The sequence below is a fragment of the Glycine soja genome, chromosome 7 (genome assembly GCF_004193775.1).
Source record: "Glycine soja cultivar W05 chromosome 7, ASM419377v2, whole genome shotgun sequence".
Lineage (NCBI taxonomy): Eukaryota > Viridiplantae > Streptophyta > Magnoliopsida > Fabales > Fabaceae > Glycine > Glycine soja.
Genome location: NC_041008.1, coordinates 616,195 through 638,092, shown reverse-complemented (window position 1 = coordinate 638,092; position 21,898 = coordinate 616,195). Strand labels below are relative to the sequence as shown.

At 28.9% G+C, this 21,898-nt stretch overlaps 2 protein-coding genes across 2 annotated transcripts; one reads left to right on the top strand and one right to left on the bottom strand.

The window, feature by feature from the left end:
- The first annotated feature begins 153 nt into the window (after nt 1–153).
- LOC114417925 lies at nt 154–2,141 on the top strand. Its single transcript, XM_028382993.1, has 3 exons — nt 154–553; nt 909–1,008; nt 1,702–2,141. Exons 1-3 carry the CDS (start codon nt 331–333, stop codon nt 1,772–1,774), a joined length of 396 nt encoding a protein of 131 aa, XP_028238794.1. The 5' UTR covers nt 154–330; the 3' UTR covers nt 1,775–2,141.
- A 6,154-nt stretch (nt 2,142–8,295) lies between these two features.
- LOC114419195 (transcription factor MYB24) lies at nt 8,296–10,263 on the bottom strand. The gene is made up of 3 exons (XM_028384844.1): nt 9,812–10,263; nt 9,535–9,664; nt 8,296–9,391 (listed from the first exon to the last, which is right to left on the bottom strand). The coding sequence occupies exons 1-3, from the start codon at nt 9,942–9,944 to the stop codon at nt 8,596–8,598; spliced, it is 1,059 nt and encodes a 352-aa protein (XP_028240645.1). The 5' UTR covers nt 9,945–10,263; the 3' UTR covers nt 8,296–8,595.
- Between the last annotated feature and the right edge of the window lie 11,635 nt (nt 10,264–21,898).

Genomic DNA, 21,898 nt, shown 5'->3' with positions numbered 1-21,898 from the left:
AATCATAATTAAAATATTTTTTAGAAAAAACGGTGAAAATAACTAAAGTCACACAATATATTTTTCTGTGTCATTAGAAGTAATAAAAGCTACATAGGTTTAAAGCTAAATAATTAATAAAAATTACATTATGATAACTAGCATAATTACTCAAGTCGATATTTTTCTTTAATTTTGTTAGACATGGTGACGAAGTTGTTGGTACTGACGATGGAACAACAAAAGGAAACCTTCCGGGTCGGGAAATAAAAACCCGAACTTGAAAAGAGGCAAAACTCCGATCCACGTTGAGGTTGGAGCTTGGAGTGAGTCAAACACGAAGGAAGAAGAATGGCGTCTCTGAGGAGTGGAGCTTCTTCGTTGTTGAATCGCCTTTCGAAATCGCTTCTTCTTCATTCCAACAAAAACCCTAATCCTCAATCTCAGTTATTACTCCCTTCTCTCTCTAGACTCCCCGGTGCGATTTCTCCCCAAAACGACGCCGAATTCCCCCACACACAAGGCTTTCTCTACCCCTGTGGCCTCCCCTCTCTCCGCTTCTTCTTACCTCATGGTACATTGCTGTGATGCGTGTCCACTATTTTCAGTTCTTCATTGATTCACCATACTTGTTGATATCTGTTTCATGTTCTGTCACCCCTTAATTTAAGTGTAGTTGATTTTGAAGGGAACTTGTTTACTTTTCCTGCAATTCATCTCTGTTTGTGTATATGTGTGTAATACAAATGTAAATATAGATAAACTCTACATATAAAAGATGTGATATTGAGGAAAAAAAATGAACTTTTTTTAGGATACATTTGTGATCATTCTGAAGCAGCTTCAACATGAGAAGGTGTTGTATGGAATTTTAAGCATTTGTCCTCCTCCCAGAAACATTTTAATTAGAATTTATCATTGTTTTGCAGGGGAAGCTCCTTCGTCAGATGATCCTATGCTTTTATTCCCCAAAAGGACATATCAACCAAGCGTTATTCGACGAAAGAGGAACCATGGATTTTTTGCTCGGTTAATCCCTTATCTTTTTTGGTTATATGCTCATTTATCATGAGAAAAAGAAGTAGAAAAGATGGCTTGTTAGTAGTTAACCCTTCCTTTTCCTCTACATGAGTGTCAAACTTAGTAAATTTTAAAACTCTTGCGGAGAATGTCACCATTCTGCAGCATACTCTATGACTGTGCAAAGACATAATTTATATAGAGGATTAGAAGAAATTAGATGATCAAATATTCTTGATGTGTCATACAATTTCGTTATACCTTCTATTGCTTTCACTTAGCTTGTTGGCATAGGTGAATAGATAACATAGAAATAGCCAAGAATATTCTAAAACCTTTTCAATTAATAAAAAGCAAAACCTATGCCTTAGTTATGAACAGATTGTTTGGTTGAATGTGACTATACATTTGAGCCATCTTTCCTTGTGTTGCCTATTCGTCTATATGTTTGGATTATGACCAGGAAAAGTGGCATATGAAATGCATCCTTGTTGGCCCAAGGACCATTGCTTCTTTTTCTTGTATATATAATATGGGTGGGATTCAAGTTACTCCACTACAAAGTTGTCTAGCATACTCGCTTGTAACTAATTGGATAGAACCGGTGAAATTTGTATATGGCTTATATGCAAATTTGCATCTGTAATCTCCAAAGCAGAACTATGCTGTGTAGATGACATAATTTTTCTTTTACATGAGCAGGAAAGCAACCAAGGGTGGCAGAAGAGTAATTGCTCGAAGACTGGCCAAGGGCCGGTTTAGGATCACAGCTTAGTATCATTGCATTGACATTGGAGTTAAAGATTCAATCAAGAAACTTAGTGCACTTCATGGTAAGGCCCAGTGATACAGGGTTTGGTTGGTTGGAGTTTTTGTGAGTACAGTCTGCAATGAACAATTTTCCAGGCAACTATTGTGTATGGATATGTTCTTTTTGAGACCATTGTGTATGGATATGTTCACATTCTGTTTATTGACTATTTGAAATTCTCGTCTGTAGTTCCAATAATTTTTAACTCTAGTATTAGTTTTATGTCGAGCACCTCAGAATAATCTAGCTTGCTGGGTGTAAATTCTTTGTGCTTGTTATGAGTTCTAACTTTTATGTCAATTCATTGGCCTACGAGGATTTATAGATAAAACTAAGATTGATGCAGCAAAATAATTGTTTTTATTTGCGCGTTGCTAACTCCAAATTCCGTTTTGCACAAATTATAAGGCATTTTCTGTGTAGGAAAGTTTTTGCTTCTTTGGCACAAATGTCCATTAGCATTGGTAATTGATAATGATAAACAATCAAGCCTAAAGTGAAAAGAAAAAGTGGAATGAAAGTAAAAATAAAAATAGTAAAAGATAATTTCTTAGTCCAGAAAAGCCTTATCTTAAAATTTATATTAGACTTAAATATATACAACAGGCTTGGTTTAGTATGGCAGAACCATATTTAGTTCAATTTAATTTTTATGTTGAATTGAATCGTGACCAACCTTTACCCATTATTTCAACATAAGGATCGAACTTACATTATTTTATTGATACGAGCTTCTTCTTTTTTTTTTTAATGATTTGACTTGACCTTTTAAAAAGTTTGATTTGATTGAAAAACTTATTTCAAGAACTTTTTATAATGTAGGTTTTAAATAAATTAATAGGCTTACATTTAAATAGACCAACTAAAATAAATAAATGTATGTTTTTTTCTCATTTTTATTGAATTGAATCGGTTTATGAGTTTTTCTAATTTCCTTCCTTAGCCTAATGTGTCATCAACCTTATTATCCTCAAGGAATCATTCTTGTGTTTCATGACTACGTATTTGTATGTATATTATTTTACTACATAAAAAAAATAAGTTTTACATTGTTTTGGAATTGAAGTAAATGGTAGTTTATAAATACCTTTACACGGAGACACGTGGGAATTGTTAAGCCCTCTACACCTCTATAGCATCGACAGAGGAATTATTATTTTGGTATACTGAAAAAGTCTTACATTGTTTAGAAATCAAGACTAAGTATACGGGTTATTTGAATTCTCCAAGGCTCATTTTAAGGATAATTATTTTCTTGAAATAAGTTGAATTAAATATATTTTCAAAAAAGCCTTGACATAATTTATTTAGTAAATAAGTCCTTAGGTCAAACATAAAGTTGGGTAGTTTGTTTTTATCTTTATTCATAAGGCACAATAAACTGAATAAAGTTCTTTTTTGATATTCATAACACTGTATATACTAGGGAAGCTCGTTTCAATTTAAATCACTAAAAGAGAATTTATACAATGCCACAATCTTTTCACTCTTTCCTTTCGTAAGAAATGATAATAATAACATACTCGTTAACATATTTTTGTGAATACAATTTACTTTTTCTTTTGGTGACTGAATGATAGAATGAGATAAACACTTTCAATTTAAATAAATGAGACTCAATAAATGATACTAATTTCATTTAACAACAAAAATTAAATACAAATATCTTTGTAGCAATTTGTCCTCTTGTAATTGACTTCCATGTGAAGAAAAGGCGCACGAATAAGAAATGAATCTGAAAGCTAAAGTTTCTGCAACACTGTTATAGAAACTTATTGGAGTGCCCCCCCTACCCGGCCCAAAAAAGAAAGGCAAACCCACTTTAGGAAAATTATGGAGCATACGCGGTAGCTGTCCGTACGAGGACTTTGGTGGGATTTCCAAATGCTTTATCTCAGTGCAATTTGCAAAGATGAATGATTGAAACTTGAAAGATAATAATCAGCACAAATAACAGAAAGCAAATGGGGTATGCATAAAATAGGCTTATGATTTTGCAACCCCCCCTCCCAAAACAAAAAATAGCTTATTATTGGAAGGGCCAGGGCTATGTGCCACCAAATAATTTATATATTAATGATAAAATTCAGTGACGAGTTTTTTTTTTTTTTTATCACTAATAATTTAGTGATTTTTTTAAAGAAAAATGTTATGGTATAATCATATTTTGGAAATGTTCATGAAACATGCATGCTCTCATCTGAAGACCTCAGGGAAGTACAGAAAATAACGCGGTTAAAATTGCCTTCTCTGCTTGGTTAACACATGGAATCTCTAAATCAATTAATACTCCATGATATTGACAGTAATTAAACAATATAGGGGGAATATTTGTTTTTGGGTATAGGGGGAAATTATAATCAGATTCTCCCGTCAACAATAAACAATCAATTAATGTAATTATCAATCTCATCTATGTTTAGAACTTAACTAGTTAAATATCCGTGTCTTTCACGGATATTAATTTTACAATTATAACTTTTTAATGTATTTAATTATTACATTTTGATTAATAAAAATTGCATATTATTATTATTATTATTATTATTATTTATTAAGATAAAATTAATTTATTTTTATTATTATCGTTATAATAAATATTTATGACAATTTAATAAAATTATGATAGTAAGAAAAGTTACCATAATTACAAAAAAATGTATTAGTATTAATTTAATTTAAATTTAAATTATAACCAAAAAAAATTTGTGTTATTAATTAATTTGAATTAGAAAATATAATTATTTATTAGTTAGAATATTTTAATTACGATTGGTTATTATAATTAGAATAAAAATATAATAATTAATGATTATGTAATTATAATTTAGTGGGAACGAATATGATAATGTCAAGTGTTATTTGCTTAAGTTAAAAAATATTTTTTTATATAATATAATAATAATAATAGATAATAAATTAGTTAGTTTCATTTCTTTCCAAGTTATTTTTTAACGTCTAATTAGGAACGGAGTTTAATTAAAAAGATAGAACCACGAGAAGGCAAGCATAATCACCCTCTTCCAAATTTTGCCGTACTTTCTTCTGCATAATATTGTTTCTTTAATAAAGGACATACTAAGTAAAAAAAAAAAAAAGTATTTGAGGTCGACCTTTGTTTCACGGATAGATATTTTTAGTCTCGAATACATACAAGAGAAAAATAATTTTATATTTGTTATCACCTTATAAAATAATTGATTTTGGATATATTTTTATCTTACTAAATAATAATTTTACTTTCCGTCAATATTTAATTTCAACGAAGTTAGAAAATATTTATTCTTAAGGGACCAAAAAAAAAAGTTGTGAGGAAAAAAATACACATATTTTTTTCTTATTCACTACCACATTCTCCTCTTATTAATAATCTCTTCAATTAAGTTATCTAATTTTTGTCACTTTTAAAATTTTTGTTCATGAACTAATCAATTTCATGAATTTATGTACAATAATTTTTTATTTTTCCTCCAATTCTCCTCTTTCTACAGAAATTGTTGAAGGGATATAATTTTCTAATCATTGTCTTGAAGCTCATCCTCTTCATCATAAATGATCCGCTTGCCCCGAAATGACGTGATCCAATAGGAAAATCTCAATTCATTGAGTCTTTCAATACAATAAAATAGAAAGCCGCAAGAACTCCATATTCTAGGAGTCCAAAGGATGTGATTAAAAAAATCATCTTCTATCTAGTGTGGGTCGAGGACTCCCCCCTTCTTCAAACTCCTATTCATATATGAAATATGTGTATTCTTATTTATAAAATTAGTAAAAATACAATTTTTTTCTAAGTAACAAATCGTTTAGAGTTAAAAATAAGAGTTGATCTTATAATAAAATTGTTTGTTTTATGAAAAAAAAATATTTTAGTAACTATGATATATATTGTAAAAAAATTAACCAAACATATATTTTAATTATTCCTAAAAATATAAAAAATATTTTCAACTGATTTTATAATTAACTAATTTTTTTATTAAATATTCAAAAATAATATTTTCATATTTTATTCCTAAAAATAATATTTTTCGGACTAAAAAAGTTATATGTCAACCAAACACCCGTAACAATTAGTATATAGAACCCACAAGAAGACAAAACACAAAAGGTGACTAATTTTAAAAAGTGTGTTTAGATAAAAAATTTGAATTGAAAAAAATAATTTATCAAATAATTTAAATTTCTTTAATATAAAATTCATTGTTTAGATTTTTTTTCTGAAAAATTTAAATTTTTAGAATTTTAAAAAAGAATTTTAAATAACTAAAAATATAGAATTTTAATTTTCGGTGAGAAATTAATTTTTTTTTAATAGAAGAACCTTTCAAAAAGTTTTGGTGGGTGTGGCAGTGTACAACTCTGTCGTTTTTGGGGTTCCCTGCGATTTTCCATGCCGTATCAATCTTCTTCTCTTTTGAAACACATCAATCATATATTCTCCTTTATATGTATTTATTTTCTTTCACCCTCAAAATTTTAATTTTTTTTATTCAAATACAAAATTTTGAAAATAAAAAAATTTCATTTAAAATATTTAAAATTCTTAGAATTTAAAATTTATCAAACACACGAAAAGATCATTGGAATCTTGAACTCTTCCAATCTTCCGAATTTTGAAATATCCCCGACATTATCTCACTCAATCTAGCGTTTATGACAAACCCAAGAAACTAATGGTTTAATTGATCTTGCTCGAGGCATTTTTAATAATGTAATGGTCGTATCGTACAAGTTCAGCAACCCAAATATAACATGTAAATCATCATGCAAATTGTAAATCAAATCACTTTCATGCAAATTGTCTATCAAAGCTATATTTATTTTTCTGTTTAGATCGCCTCAAAGGGTAACAAAGTAGAAGCAACACATTGTTATTTTTTAGAAAATGGAACATTTGAGCTCTACATTTGCATACATAATCTTTCTAACGTGTATACACGGACGTGTACTATAACTTGTCCATAATAATGGCTTAATAGTTTACTGCAAGAAACCGAGTAGGAAGAAATTCAATTGAAAAAAGAAAAACACGTGATAGTACACATTCTAACATGCTTTCCAAGAAAAAAACACACTTATTATATAATTTTTTTTATTGATTAAAAATTATAAAGTGACAAGTGGAGTTCATTAAATAAGAAATGAAACTATACAATTTTGTAATTTATAAAACAAAAACCAACCGATCATAAAAAAAAGTGTTAAAAATAATGTATTTTTAATATTTCTTAAAAATAATGTGATTGAAAGTGTGTTACTAGTATTTCTAAAAAATGAGTATGAGTGTTCACTTCAATGCAAAATAAAGAGAACAAGATAGCTTATTTACTCATTTACTGTGATCTCCATCAGCTAAAAAAGACCAGCTATTTAGATCTTGATAAGACTTTTAAGATAGTTTCATATTATTAATTTAAAATTTTGTTGATCAAATTAAATCTATGAGTTTAAATTCCGAGTCCATATTATTTAATTATGTTAAATATTTGAAGGAAAATTTTTATCATTCATAATTCTATTTAATTTTAGTTGATTTTTCTTCCATAAAAAATAACTGTTGTGCTTTCTTAAAAAAAAAAGAATTAAACATTTTTTAAGAAACATATTAATTAAGAAAGCTAAGCTTATTGACAAAGAAAAAGGAAGGCTAAGGCCATAGTTTACTTATTATATAGATGTATAAATAAATCTTATAACATTTATATATATAATCATAAATATAATATACTATATATTATTTCATAAAAAATGTTTTTTTTTTCAATTATAGCTATTACAACGTTTAGAATTAATCTATGCTTTTGACCTCTTTTAGGTTACAAAAGGATTTATATTTTCACATTAAGTTAATCTGCTTTTAAGAAAACATTAAGTTAAGTTAAGCCTAAAGAATATAAAAAAAAAGTTTATTATAAGTAATGTTGGAAATTTCATATTGACTAACGACCGGAGTAAAATAGATCACATAAATAAGAGACAGTATTTAACTTTTAAGTTAATTTTTAAAGTTAAGATAATCCCAAATTCAAATTTAAGATACGAGAGTTTTGGTGTATTGAGACAAAGGACAAAATAAAAAATTGTTGGTATAAGTCTTAAATTTCTTAATCAAAGTTTGGAATTCGATTCTTAGTTTAGATATGGAGTTGCAACTACAGATACCATTTTGTTGGTATATAACTCTTAACTTTATAAGTGCATAGTTTTATACCAATCAACGTCGAGGAATCTTTATTAACAAATGTTTATCTTTGATTGTAAGATAGTTATCATTCCATAAAGTAAAAGTATATGCATGATACATGGACTCCTACCTAGGTCACACTTAAGGACACTTTGTCCTCGATCTAGTTGACCATGATGTGTACGTCTTTTGTCTTTGTTCGACATCTTCATCCATTATTAATGTTCACACACAAAGGGAGAAAGAGAGTGAGAGGAAGCAATAGAACAATTAATGAGTTAAAGTACACAACCAGAAATATGTAGCTCTGCATCAATAATTCATATATATAGTATTAGGTGACAAATATGTGAAAAAAACCTAGACATATTTATGGAACTTCAGCAAGCATCGCTTAATAGAAGTGCGCCTGAACTAGCAAGGTTCAGGTTTACCAACAAGAAAAAATCTACACCTTTTGTGCAAAAGTTCAAGAAATAATTAATGCATGGAAATAATTGAGCTCATTGATCATTAAAGAGATTCCCCCCGTTAAATCAAATGTACTATAAATAGATAAAATTAAATTTATATCTATATTGATAAATAGTACCAACTTTCAAGGCTCCCATCCTGAAGGAATAATAAGGTTTGAAACTATTTGGTTGCTTGATGCTGATGATGAAGTTGTTGAAGAAGGCAACGATGACATGAAGGCATCAACGTACTCTAATTGATTTGCTGCCACAGTTAGATCTTCTGGATAACACTGAAATTTTGTTGTAGTAGCCTCATGTTGTTCCTGGGAAGTAGATGAGTATGGGATGCTACAAACATAATCCTCAATGCTCTTACTGACTTTTGGGACAATTGGTTCTACTAATGGACCTTCATATTGCTGCAATACCATGGGGTTGATGAATTTGTCAACAACATAATGTAAAGTGGTATCATCACTTTTGGTAATTTGATTTTCTTGATTTGGATTGAGATGCAGAGCCACACAATCCAATGACCATGTGTCATTATAAGAGGATGGATCATTGGAAGATGGTAGTACTATTTCTGGTGTTGGAATATTCTGAATATGAAGGAAATTGTTGGCATTGTAATTGTTAATGTCTAACTTAACATCATTATTAATATGATCAAAACCTTGTGGGATTGAAGATGGTGTGGTGGGAAGGTAGAGCTGGTCTGTGTGATGATGAAAGTTTAGGATCACATTAGGGTTTGCAGTAAAAGGGAATAAACTTTCCATGGAACCAATATTGCCGGGGCTGTGAAAATCAGAAAATGTGGCTAAAGAAGGAATAACATCATGAGAAAGCAGTTTCTTCTTTATGCTTGAATTCCAAAAGTTTTTCACCTCATTATCTGTTCTTCCAGGTAGGTGCTTGGCTATCTGAGCCCACCTGTACCAAAAAAGTTTACTCTTGTTGAGAAAAAAGTAGATAAAGCAAACTTTTGATAATAATGTTGATGATGATGATGCACATGAATAGAACAAAAAAGAAAAGTAGAAAAAGAAGGGGAATGTGACTAGCAATGGTTATACCTGTTCCCTAAAATGCTGTGGAGTTCAATAATGAGGGCTGCTTCTTCAGGAGAGAAACTTCCACGTTTCAAATCAGGTCTTAGATAATTTATCCATCTTAATCTGCAACTCTTTCCACACCTCTGAAGGCCTAGGCACACATCATGAAATGAACACATAATTAATAAGAAACTCAAAGTTGTAAGACCTACTTAATGAATAAACTGAGAAACAAAAGGGTGCTGAAAAAAATATTAATAGTAGGGTAGACTTGTTAATTATATATGTATATATATACCTGCAAGTTTTGGGACAGAGCTCCAGCAACCATGTCCATAAGTTGTGATGTAGTTGATGAGTTTTTCATCTTCTTCAGGTGACCATAGCCCTCTTTTGACCTTCTGCTTGTTGCAGCAAGAGTGATGCCCCATCTCTTTCTTTCTTTCTCTCCCTATCTGAATTTTTAGTCTCAAAGTACTAATACATCCAATGGACACAACAACAATATCAGTTTTTATGTTATTTGTGAAAAGAAAAGGTGAGATAATGAGGACAAAGGAAAACTAGCTCTAGTTTCTAGCTTTTAGCCCGAACTCACAAAGAGGTTGCATTAAATAGCAATGAAAAGAATGCAAACTTAGCACAGAGAAATGGATGATATGATGCAGAAGCAGAAGTGAGTGTACACTGAGGTGGTGAATTTAATGTGGAGGGTGTAACATATGGTGGCCCAGTTAAGGTTTTGTGGAATAGAGCTAAAAGCTGCTGTGTCACCCTGCAAGAGTTGTATGTCTTATAAAGGATCCTTCATTGCTCACTGGACTAATGGGGTGTACACGTGTCACACATGCAGGTGGTAGGACCCTATGTGGTGGCAGGTCCCACCTTAATTGGACATATATTATGTGCAGACGAACAAAGCTTTTTAAACATAAATATTGGTGAAACTTGATATATTTTGCTGATGGTTTAGCTTGCCAATTTTGTCCTTTGAAAATGGTAACAATTAGAATAAAAAAAAAGTGTGTGGTTTTAACCGATGAGATTGTGTTTGGAAGGGATCATGAGCATCTCCTGCGTTAGTAGCAGGATTTTCTTTGCAGTTAAAATTTAGACCATTTGTACGTCATATATATTCTCTCTTTAGGTACAGTACATTAATGGACTTAATGTATGACGGTATAAAATAAATTTGATGAAATATTGTTATCTAATTATAAATTATGAATAATATAATTTTTAAGATAATCATTATTATTATATATATATATATACATATAACAATTTATAATAAAAATATGATCATGTAACGTCTAAATCTGTTTCTCATATTAATAACTAATGAAAGGTTGAGATTTGAGTAAATTTTAGTTGCATACATAATTGGCCAGATACGTTATTTGATTTGGAAGAGTAAATGATTTGATATGGATCACTTTTCCAACTACTGGAATTCGTCAAATCATTTCTTTCAGGTTAATTTAATGTTGTTTGACTGTAGTAAGCTAATTAAAGGTAACATAAAGACATATAGCTTTAAGAAAGAACAAAAATGATGAGGTGCTAACTACGAGAAATATGTCTCTTTTATTGAAAGTCTCCATGCATGTACGTATTTTCAAAAGATCTCACATGAAAATCGTTCCTAATTAATTAAAGGTGGAGTTAAGTCGAAGACATAGAGTGGTCAAGGGCCTAACACAATTTGCTAATTATTTTATCTTTACTACCGCAAAAGCGTGCTCTTCCGTACCTTTTCCAGAGTAACTTCATGTATAAAGTCTGATTTCCTTTGCAAAAAGAGGGGGTACATGCACCAAGGTTTTGTACATCCGGTAAAATCTCAGCATTAGTGCCTAATTTTATGGATAAATATAGTTAATTTTGATTTAAAATTCTCACATTTTTTTTTACTTCAGTACCACCTGTCTAAAGAGAGTCGATGTATTGAAAATTTGAAATATTCCGATCAAAGATAAAATAAATAAATTATATACTAAACAAACTGATATATATTCCCCTCATGTTTTCTTGTTTTGTTTTTAATTACGAAGAATCCTAATATGGTAAATATTTATCCTTAATTCTCTAAAGTGAGTAAATCTATAAACTGAGAAAATAACAAGTGTATCTACTATTATTTGAATTAAAGAACTTCAATATTTTAACTAATCTATCAACATTAGATTACGTACCCTCTCCTTTCTCATCATTTTACACAGTTGATCACCTTATGAAAACTTTTAAATTGTATACAACAGTCCCACAATGGAAATTTATCTGGCTGTAAAATAAAATTAATGGTCGTATTGTTGTGATGACTAAAAAGATAAACCATGATTTTCTCCTTTTGTTTAGGTCAATATTAGCATTTGATAACTTTGAGAAATGACTCTTTGATAAGTGCTAAATAATTGTACTTTGATAATAAAAAATAAAATAAAATTATCTTTAAAAATAATTATTTAACAGTTATTTGCGCTTAAGTGTTAAAGAATTAATGTTTTGTTAAATCTTGACTGCAGATATAAAAAATGGAGATACTAAAAGCAAAAAGTGGAGGAATAACAAAGAAAAGAATAAATCTGTAACAAGACCCAGCTCAGATGCCTCGCTCAGCGTGCAGCTTGCGTTGAGCGGGACTGAAGACACAGGCACTAAGCAAGGACATTAAGCACGAGATTCAGCACTTGTGCTAAGCGGGCAATAGGCGCTAAGCGGACACAATAGAAACTGAACGCGTTAAGCAAGAGGAGCTCGCTAAGCATGCAATCCAGTGTGCGCTAAGCGAGGAAGGACGTGCTAAACGAGCCTACAAAGACCCAAAGCCCACTTCAACAACTATAATTAAATAGAGAGTCAGGCTAAGGGGAAAACACCACCCCCTCAACCTCAGAGACTCAGAGCTCTACAATGAATATATTTTAAGCCTGAGTATCTCAAATGGGGGAAATCCTCCCTTTCTTTATTTCACCCCTTCTCATTGTAAAGTCCTCATGGCCATGAGTGACTAAACCCTTAGTTAGGGCCTGACAGGCCTAAAAACCAAAACGATGTATGATGTACTCTTCACTATTTATCAATGCAATATCAAGTGTTTTCTATCATATTATCTTTTCTGTTTATCTTTCATGCATTATTCGTCTTTTCATTCTTTTAGGGGTTAGATGCTTGAAAGAGGATAACTTCTAAATATGATTTAAAAGAAAATATGCATGCATTAGTTTTGGGGGTTAGATGCTCGAAAGAGGATAACTTCTAATAGAACAAAAAGAAAGGATTTCATAAGAAAGTCATTGCTAGACATAGAATGATAATTTTATGCCCATGAATTTTTGCGAACATCTAAAATTTATACTTCATGCATTTTATTTGTTGAATCTTTTCAAAGGAATTTGGGAGATAGATAAATAAAATAGATTTGTCATCGTGAGGAATCAGGGACAAGTAAATGAATAGATGTGGGTAGGATAAAATCACCTGACTTGGTAAAGAAAAATCATAAAATCATACATCCTAGGCATAAGACACTTGCCAACGAGTTAACACTCTTCAAAGTTTTTCTTTCCTAACATAATGGTTTGGTGTACAACTTCAACCCATATATTACATGTGACTAGCTTCGTGTGTGAGTGAGTGTGTGTGTATATATATATATATATATATATATATATATATATATATATATATATATATATATATATATATATATATATATATGAGATAAATATGTATGTCTAAGATCTAACTTATCTTGTGATCAATTTTAGTAAAAAATTATTATTTATTTAATTATTATATTTATTCTTTTATTAAATTATTAAATTGATAAGTCCTTGATTAAAATTAGATATTTGTTATCATGATAATGAGAAATAAGTCATTTATAATTTTAATCTAAATTATTTTTTATTATAGGATTATTGTGAACAAGACATCGATAATTCAGATAGATCAATATATATGTAATGATTTTTATTGGATAAAGATTAATGAACGTCAATAGAAAATTTTCAAAAAGAGATTTAATAGTTTTCTTTTACCTGAGACTGTCATAGTAATTAACAAGTTATTTGTTATGTTTTGATTCTAGACACCTAATGCTTTAAAGCACTTGTTGAATGTACATTGGATATCATTAAACACTAATAGAATTAATGATTAATCAAGAAAGAATCCATCAACTCTTGGTAATGAGTTTGAGCTTTATGAACAAAATTTTATACTGACTAGGAAAATTAGATGAAAGAAGAAATGAATTTTTTAAGTCATTATAAGTTAACTAAAAAAAAATAAAAGTTTACCAGTGATATCATACTCTAGAGCCGGTCAACCCAAAACAGTAAAGATGAAAGGAATTATTATACTATTTTTCTAATGGTTGTTGAAAGTAACATTACTTCATGTTATTCGAACATTAACGAGTGATCTAATATCTGTTAAGAAAATTATTTTAATATTTGATGATCAATTAAATTAGAGAATTTAATATGATCAAATAATTAATTAATTTCCTAGGTGAAATATTATTATATTTTTTGCTAGTACCGAAAATATAAATAATATAAATATTTGGTGAAAAAAAAAAACAAACTGGGGTTTCATGTTTGGAATTTGGTTTGAAAAATTGTTACTTACAAGTTGGATTTAATCAATTATTATTTCAAATTTCAAATTGATAAATAATTTGCATAAGAAAATAACAATAAATAAGATTTTAAAATGACTTAAAAGATAAAATAGCTATTTCAATTTTAACACAAATCTATTATTTTCGGCGTGCTACAAATGCAGCCTTAGGTTGTATATTGGAAGGGACCGATTATCACTTCTCATTCCCTCCTAACACTACTTATTGTTCTACCTTTAAATTTGTTAACAAATAGATTTATAACGTAAAAAAATAATTTTTGTAATACATACGTACTTTCAAAATTATATGTAAGTTGATTAATTTGTAATTAATTGATATGGTATGCAAATACTTATACTAAAAGTGTATTTAAATTAAACTTTTAAAACTAGATAACAAAAATATAATTTCTTTAATTTTAAGATGTGTGTAAATAAGAAATAAATGAAAAATAAAATAATATATATATATATATATATATATATATATATATATATATATATATATATATATATATCAATTATTAGCTTTCTCATGTACCGACAACACAAGTCTTATCATAATAATATCACCCCAGGATTATTTTTTTAGATTTTTTTAATGTGTCTCAACTGAAAATAGTTAACATCTTGAAATTTGAATCATAGCTTTCTGAAAAGGTAAGCATTGAATTTTGTTGTGTTACTCAACTGAAAATAATTGCATATACGTATAGTGATTTGAAGATGGTTTCGTTAGGTTCACATCACCCTTAACTTAAAAGGCATCAAACATATTTTAATATTAAAATTATTTATATTTTTAGATAAACATTATTTCTAATAAAAATGTTATTTTTATATTTTGTCAATTGTACAATTGCAGAAAATGATTATTACTTCAGAAGTTTTCTTCTGCTTTATATTTTTTAATTATAAAATCTAGAACTTATTAATCTTTTAAGAGATATCTCCACCAAATAAATTAAAAAGAGAGCGTTATAAGTTTTAATCAACAAGTCATTGGTCCTTAAATAGAACATTTGTATGTGAAACTTTTCCTTTAGAAATTTATACGAGTTGACATGATCACTGTTACATTGGCAAATGCAATCTAGACTCTTACAAATAATATAATTGTCAAATCAAATTTATTCTAGTTTTGATTTTTCTAATTTAAATCATTCAATACTCTATTTTTAAAATATTCAACTTAATTCTTTAAGTTTTGAAAAAAACACAATTGGCTTGCCATGACTCTAATTCATGCGACATCTTTTATACACACATCAGTGTCTGCATCGATCTGCCCTTGAAAGAAAGAGAAGTATACTGTTTTGTCGTCACTTTTGTCTGTGACTGTTACATTCGTGGAGTAGATCGAGATAATGAGGCAAGCAGATCCTAATCCCACGTATTTTAGAAAAATATAAAGTTGATTTGATGATTTTAAAAAAATTAAGAGAAAAGAGAGTAAAAAGAGAGAAAACAATATATTAAAGTGAGTTTCTGCGGTGTCCTAAATAATTTAGAGGTTTTGATATCATTAAATTTTTAACTAATAAATTATATGTTATATTCTTATTAATTATTATTGTTTTTTAAATTAATTCTTGATTATTATTTTTAAAATTTTTAAAATTGTAACTTTTTAAAATTAAAAAATATGATTAAAAATAACTTTAGAAGTATGAATCTAAAATATTTTTAATTACTTTCAATACTTTTTAAAAAAAATCTTTTACTCTCAAATTATTGGAGATACCATAAAAACTCTCTATATTTAAACAAAAAAAAGCCGTTTTCAATATAAATGTACAATTTAAAAATAGGAAATAGACTGAAAACAATGATTCAATTTTGTAATTAAAAAGTGACAACAAAAAATGAAAATAAAAAATAAAAGTGTAAGTAAAAAACTCCCTAAGTTTTATAAATTTCTAATTAAAAAAAAGCTGAAATAACACATGAAAAACTAAAAACTTAAAAAAAGGGTTTTTTAAGAAGAATTGATTCTTTTATTAGAAAATCATCTTGTGCCAACACATTATATATATATATATATATATATATATATATATATATATATATATATATATATATATATATATATATATATATATATATAACCATGCCAGTTACCTAGGATGTCATGTAAACCTATGTACAAACACATTTTAAATAGTAATGGTAACAAGCACGTTTCTTTATTACTTTATTGTCTTTGATTTGAGGTTACAACCTAGCTGACATTTATAATATTGATACAGCTAATATTTTGCAATGTGTAATTATTAATAATGATAATTAGTTTTAGTTATTTCGTCTAAATAGTAGTATAATAAAACTTTAAATAAGAACTAATAAGAAAACTAAAACAAATGCATGAACAATAATCAAGAGAATTCAAATTAGATTTCACTACAAATACTCATAAGTCATAACAATAGTAGGGTAATGGGAACTAGAAGAAGAATCTGATAGCCAGCAACTTTGTTTAGCAGCAGTAGAGCATCTCATTATGATAGATGGAAAGCAAAGGGAGAAAATTATGCTTTTACGTTCTGTTTAGGGATTCCATCAATCATACTGCTAAAAAATTACTGGGTCGGCTAATCATTGTGCTCCAATAATCTTCTGATAAAAAAAATGTACTTTAATAAACTCAACTAGTCAATTTTTAATTTATGCATCCCATTTTTTTCTTCTTCGTGTCTTCCACCGCCCAATTTTTTTTCTTTTTAATTGTGTTCTGTGACATATATACCAAATCCGAGTGTAAGCCATGTACTTTTTTACGTGTCCTTATTCAGTTCTTGAAGACCTTTGCTATAACAAGGGTGATAATATTACAATAGGTTCGGGAGAAGTAGAAATGAGTTAGTCCAACTTGGTCTAATATCACTTATTAAGAATTGATTTAATTTGGAGTTCAATTTATTTAAATTTGATATGATATTTTTTTAGAACTTGATTCTAATTCTATTCAAGTATATGAACGACTCAATTCCTTTTATAAAAAATGAATGATTCAATTAAGATCTTATATGCGGATGACAATGTGATAATTCACTTATCATATATTATATGTTAATTTTATCATTTAAGTCATATCAGACTTATAAGATTGACTTGAAGTTGGAGAGAAAGAAAGGAGAGGTTATGGATCAAATTTTTCCCACTGATATTATAATAAAACTAACAAACTAATTTAAGTCACATGGTATATGTAATTTTGGACTAAAATAGTAATGGATTGCTGTTTCAAGACATTTTTAATTTTATTAACTTTGAATTAAAATCACAACAGATGACAATTTTAAGAACTAAATTTGTCATTTACTTCTTTCTTATTTTAAAATTTTGATCTGACTTAAACATATATGTATAAAAATATTCATTGATTACAACAAATTTGATGAACATGGAAAATTAAATCACCAGCCCGAGCTATGATGAGTTCAGATTTTTTTTCTCCCCTGAAGTGAATCTAACTGACTCGTAAACACCTTTACTTATGTAAAACCTTACTTTATATAATAATTTAAGTATATTAAATAGTTAAAAAATCCTAAAAAAGTAAAAAAAAAAACTTACATTTAAGTATATAGGCTAACTGTTTTAAACTTTTTAAATAGGTCAATAAATATATCATTTCAAAATATTAGAATAAAAATGTAATATACTATTATTATTATCTTCTGCTTAAATAAACTTACTTGTTATGCATAAAATATGTTTGAATTAATTTTTAGTAAAAAAATGTTTGAATCACTTTAAAAATAAATACTAGTATATGCATTCATATTGTAAAGATTTTTTTTATATTATCATTTAATTAAAATATTTTTTTAGAGAAGATCATTTGGTGTTATATATATATATATTAAGTTTGTTATTTTTTTAAATAATTATCTTATAGTTTGTATTAAGATGATTTTTGATTGATTGACACTATTATACTCTAACTTTAAAGCCAAACCTTTCTTAGCTTAATAGACTTTTAACAAAATCTTCTTGAGGTCTAATAAGAGACAGGCCTCAGACATTTCACAAGGACAAGTGCCGTATTTATTCTATTGATCACCTTGTCTTTCTATATATGTTTGTTTGGATACTATTGTTAATTATTCGCTCACTGTTCTTTCACTATTCAGTGTCATGCTCCTGCGCTGTTTTCATCATTTAGAATGTATGCTTTAGAGAAGTAATATATTAAAATTATTCTTCTATTGCTGAAGTTGACGTAATTTATTAGTGCCAAAGTATACTAAAGAAATTAATCTTTTTGAACGTTCAGAGCACCGGAAAGAGTCAATTTATTCCCTTCCTTTTTAGAATCATTCTCAATTAAAACATGTGTCTAATACCATGAGATAATTAAAATTTAAAAGGTACAAGTGTTCTTGCAGTAAAAGTCGGTGGCAAACCTATTAGGTTGACCTATTTGATTTGGCTTCGCTTTTGTTAAAATCAATTCAAATTTTCTACGTTGAAGACAAATAGTATGGTTGGAAAATTAGAATTGAAAAAGTTGAAATAACTATTTGCTGTTTTAGCCTCCAAACGTAGTTTTGAAATTGATTTTAATATAATTGAAAGTTAATCCAAATACGCACAAAGTAACTTAGTTATTTCCAGTTTTTCATGATATTATCGTGATTTTAGGTCCTCACTGTTAATCTAAAGTCTAAACATACTATGAATTATTTATATCAGATCTTAAATTTAAATCTATATTGTACAAAACAAAAAAAGGTGGCAAGCATCTAGGAGTTCCTGTTAATGTGTTGCTTTTGTGAGAAAAAGTGGAGGCTTAGAATGCTTGTGTTAGAAGAAACGGGTAGTACAAAACAAGATTCGATATTAATTGTTGCACATGCCCTATTTAATACAACCAGGCCCTTTTTCTTTATTTGTTGAGCCATCAGTGGACACTGTAATTGTCAGAGTTTTGTTTTTTCCCTGCTTATGGAGAAATCATAACAAGTGCATGAAAGAATGCTATGTTAGCAATTCTTTGTCCTGTCCTGAGTCCAGATTGGTTTTGGTATGTGTCATTTTCAGTCAAAAATACTATTAATTTCCTCTTCTTATTCTTCTCTCGAGAGAGTGGGGAATTGAATTTTTACTAGTATAAGGAAAGAAATATCAATATACATTCTCCCTTGGGATACAAGTCCCAAAACAGGAAAGTAGGGTTGCTTCTTGAATTGCTTACCTAAACTTATCTTTAAGCCACATATGATACCTTGCTACATAACCACATGATATCGATTAGAATATTCTAGATAGCAGAACTATAGTGAAACTGAACAATGTTGAATTCATGAATCACTGCATACATGATTTTTTCATTGGATATAGGATTGATGTTTATAATAGTGATGGAACCAAAAGTTGATTTGATTCACAATAGTATCTGAGCTATCCTAGAAATAAATACTTACTTTGCTTACACACTTGCACACTAAGAAGGGAACAATCAAATTGTACGCAAGTTTTGACAATTGCCATTTACACTTCCATAAACATAAAAGGAGAAAATCAACAAACTTATGCTTCAACTTTGATGAGTCCAATGAAGAATTGGTTCTGATATATGTAACTTAGCATGATGTCAAGGGTTTAATTCCTGATCATGATCATGTGTATGAAAAAAAATAATTATTTGAAGAGATAAAATTCACTTTATTAGTCTCTATATCTCAGAAGAAATTAGTCTCTAACTATCCATTAGGGGATATCTCTATGAAAAAAAAATGGCCATATTGGTCTTATCAGTATTACTGAAGTAAATAATAGGAATGTAAAGGAAAATGAAAACAGAGATAATACTCTTTGTATGTATGGCAATGAAACAAAAACTATGAAAGTATCCCCTCCTATAGTCCTATGAAACCCCACTTCATCTTCCTTCTATTCATAGCAACCCCTCAAGAAAGGAAGTTTGCATACTTCAAATTAAAGAAAGCTAGCTTCTCTCACTTAAGAAACAATTAAAAAAATATTTCGTCTTTTGGTGGCATCCTGATTTCTTGCCATTTTTAGCGCATATTCTCACGTGGAATCCTGTGAACCAAATGACAACCCTCGCGTAGGCCATGCAGTAGACACAAGTCAAACTTTAACGCATTGAAGATACTGCCTTAAAGTCTTATTACCAGTTTTTGTCCATAGCTCTGAAATTGACCTATGAACCATTTCATCGATTGGTCTATTTGGACCCGAAAATATTTTTATCAGTAAATTATTTGTGTCCATCAATCTTCTTTTTTGATGTTCAACTGTTATGTGTGACGCACATATTTTAGTGTTGGTGAAGCCGATAACTATGGTCCTTCTAGAGCATGCAAGACTGGACCAAATGGACCATTCTAGCTGTCACATCATTGCATATTATCATTTCATCGTGGACCACAAGATTTTTCCAATTGATTACTCTCTTGTTACTTAATAGTAGATAAGACGTGTGTAATAAAGCTTTTTGTCATTCTAATCTTGAATTGATGGATTTCGCATCTTTCTCTTTATATTGACCGTTACTACTACAGGCTTGTTTTGGGTTGAAATTTCATAACGCTCAACAAATTTTTTGGTGGAAGCAGTAAAACAAACAAAAAATTAAAAAAAAAAGGTTGGGAGAAAATGAAAATAACTATTTGGTATAGATTGAAGACATTTTTTTTTAATCAGCGAAAAACATATATTTATATAATGGTAGACGTACCACAGTATCAAAATACAGACCGTAGTATCCTAGTCAATTGGTTACCAAGCATTTACACAGTAATTATCTCGGTTTTGAACCGTCTCCACATAACATATAACGAGTTTTATTAACTATTTTTTATAAATTAAAAAAATTAATTACATGTCATGTGAAGATTAATTAAAATCATAAACACATAGTGGTGCTAAATCATATAATAATTACTCAATTAATGTTCGAAAACTTGAGATTAACATGTTGTACACTTGTATTGTATATATGTCTATACTCTACATGAGTGGGGGTCAGTTTGTTGGACTGTAGTTCTTGATTGTTTAATATTTATGCATAGCTACAAACGTGACAGCTGATTTAATATTGCTGATCTAGACGAGAAATAAAGGTTAACAGGTAAAAGCATGCCAGAAAGCTACTTGTGAGTCTTAATTTTCCTTGAATGTGACTTGGTGATTCTTAAAATCAATACCACGAATTCATACTCAAATACTTTATCACTTGGACAAAATTATTCAATCATGAAGGGGTTTACGAGCATTTTTCTGATGTTGAATAGTACAACAAACTTATAGTAGTTCATTGTTAATAAGTAAGGTTGATTTGTTATAACTATTAGCTTTTCTAATTATTGAATTTAGGACAATGATTTAGGTTGCAATTGGCCAATTGGGATAATAGTTTAGACAATTACTGTAATTAGGACAATGATTTGAGCTTTTCTAGTTACCATAATTGAGACAATGATATAAGTTTTTCTAGTTCTCATAAACATGTTAGTATTAGTGTGTGGAAAATAATCATTTCTTTATTTTTTATAAAGAGCGATACTGAACAGTTCAAGGTAGATTCTGTTTAACACACGCAGCTACATTCATGCAATTTTCTGCCATTAAGAGTCAGCTTCGGTTTATATATACCATTAATATCAAAATTCAATTTCCTACCATTAATATCACAAGAAAATCAATTCTTAAAAAAAAGCCTCTCCTTTGCTGTTCTACAGATTTTACATAAACACCGTACCAATGAAACTAATGTGCTATA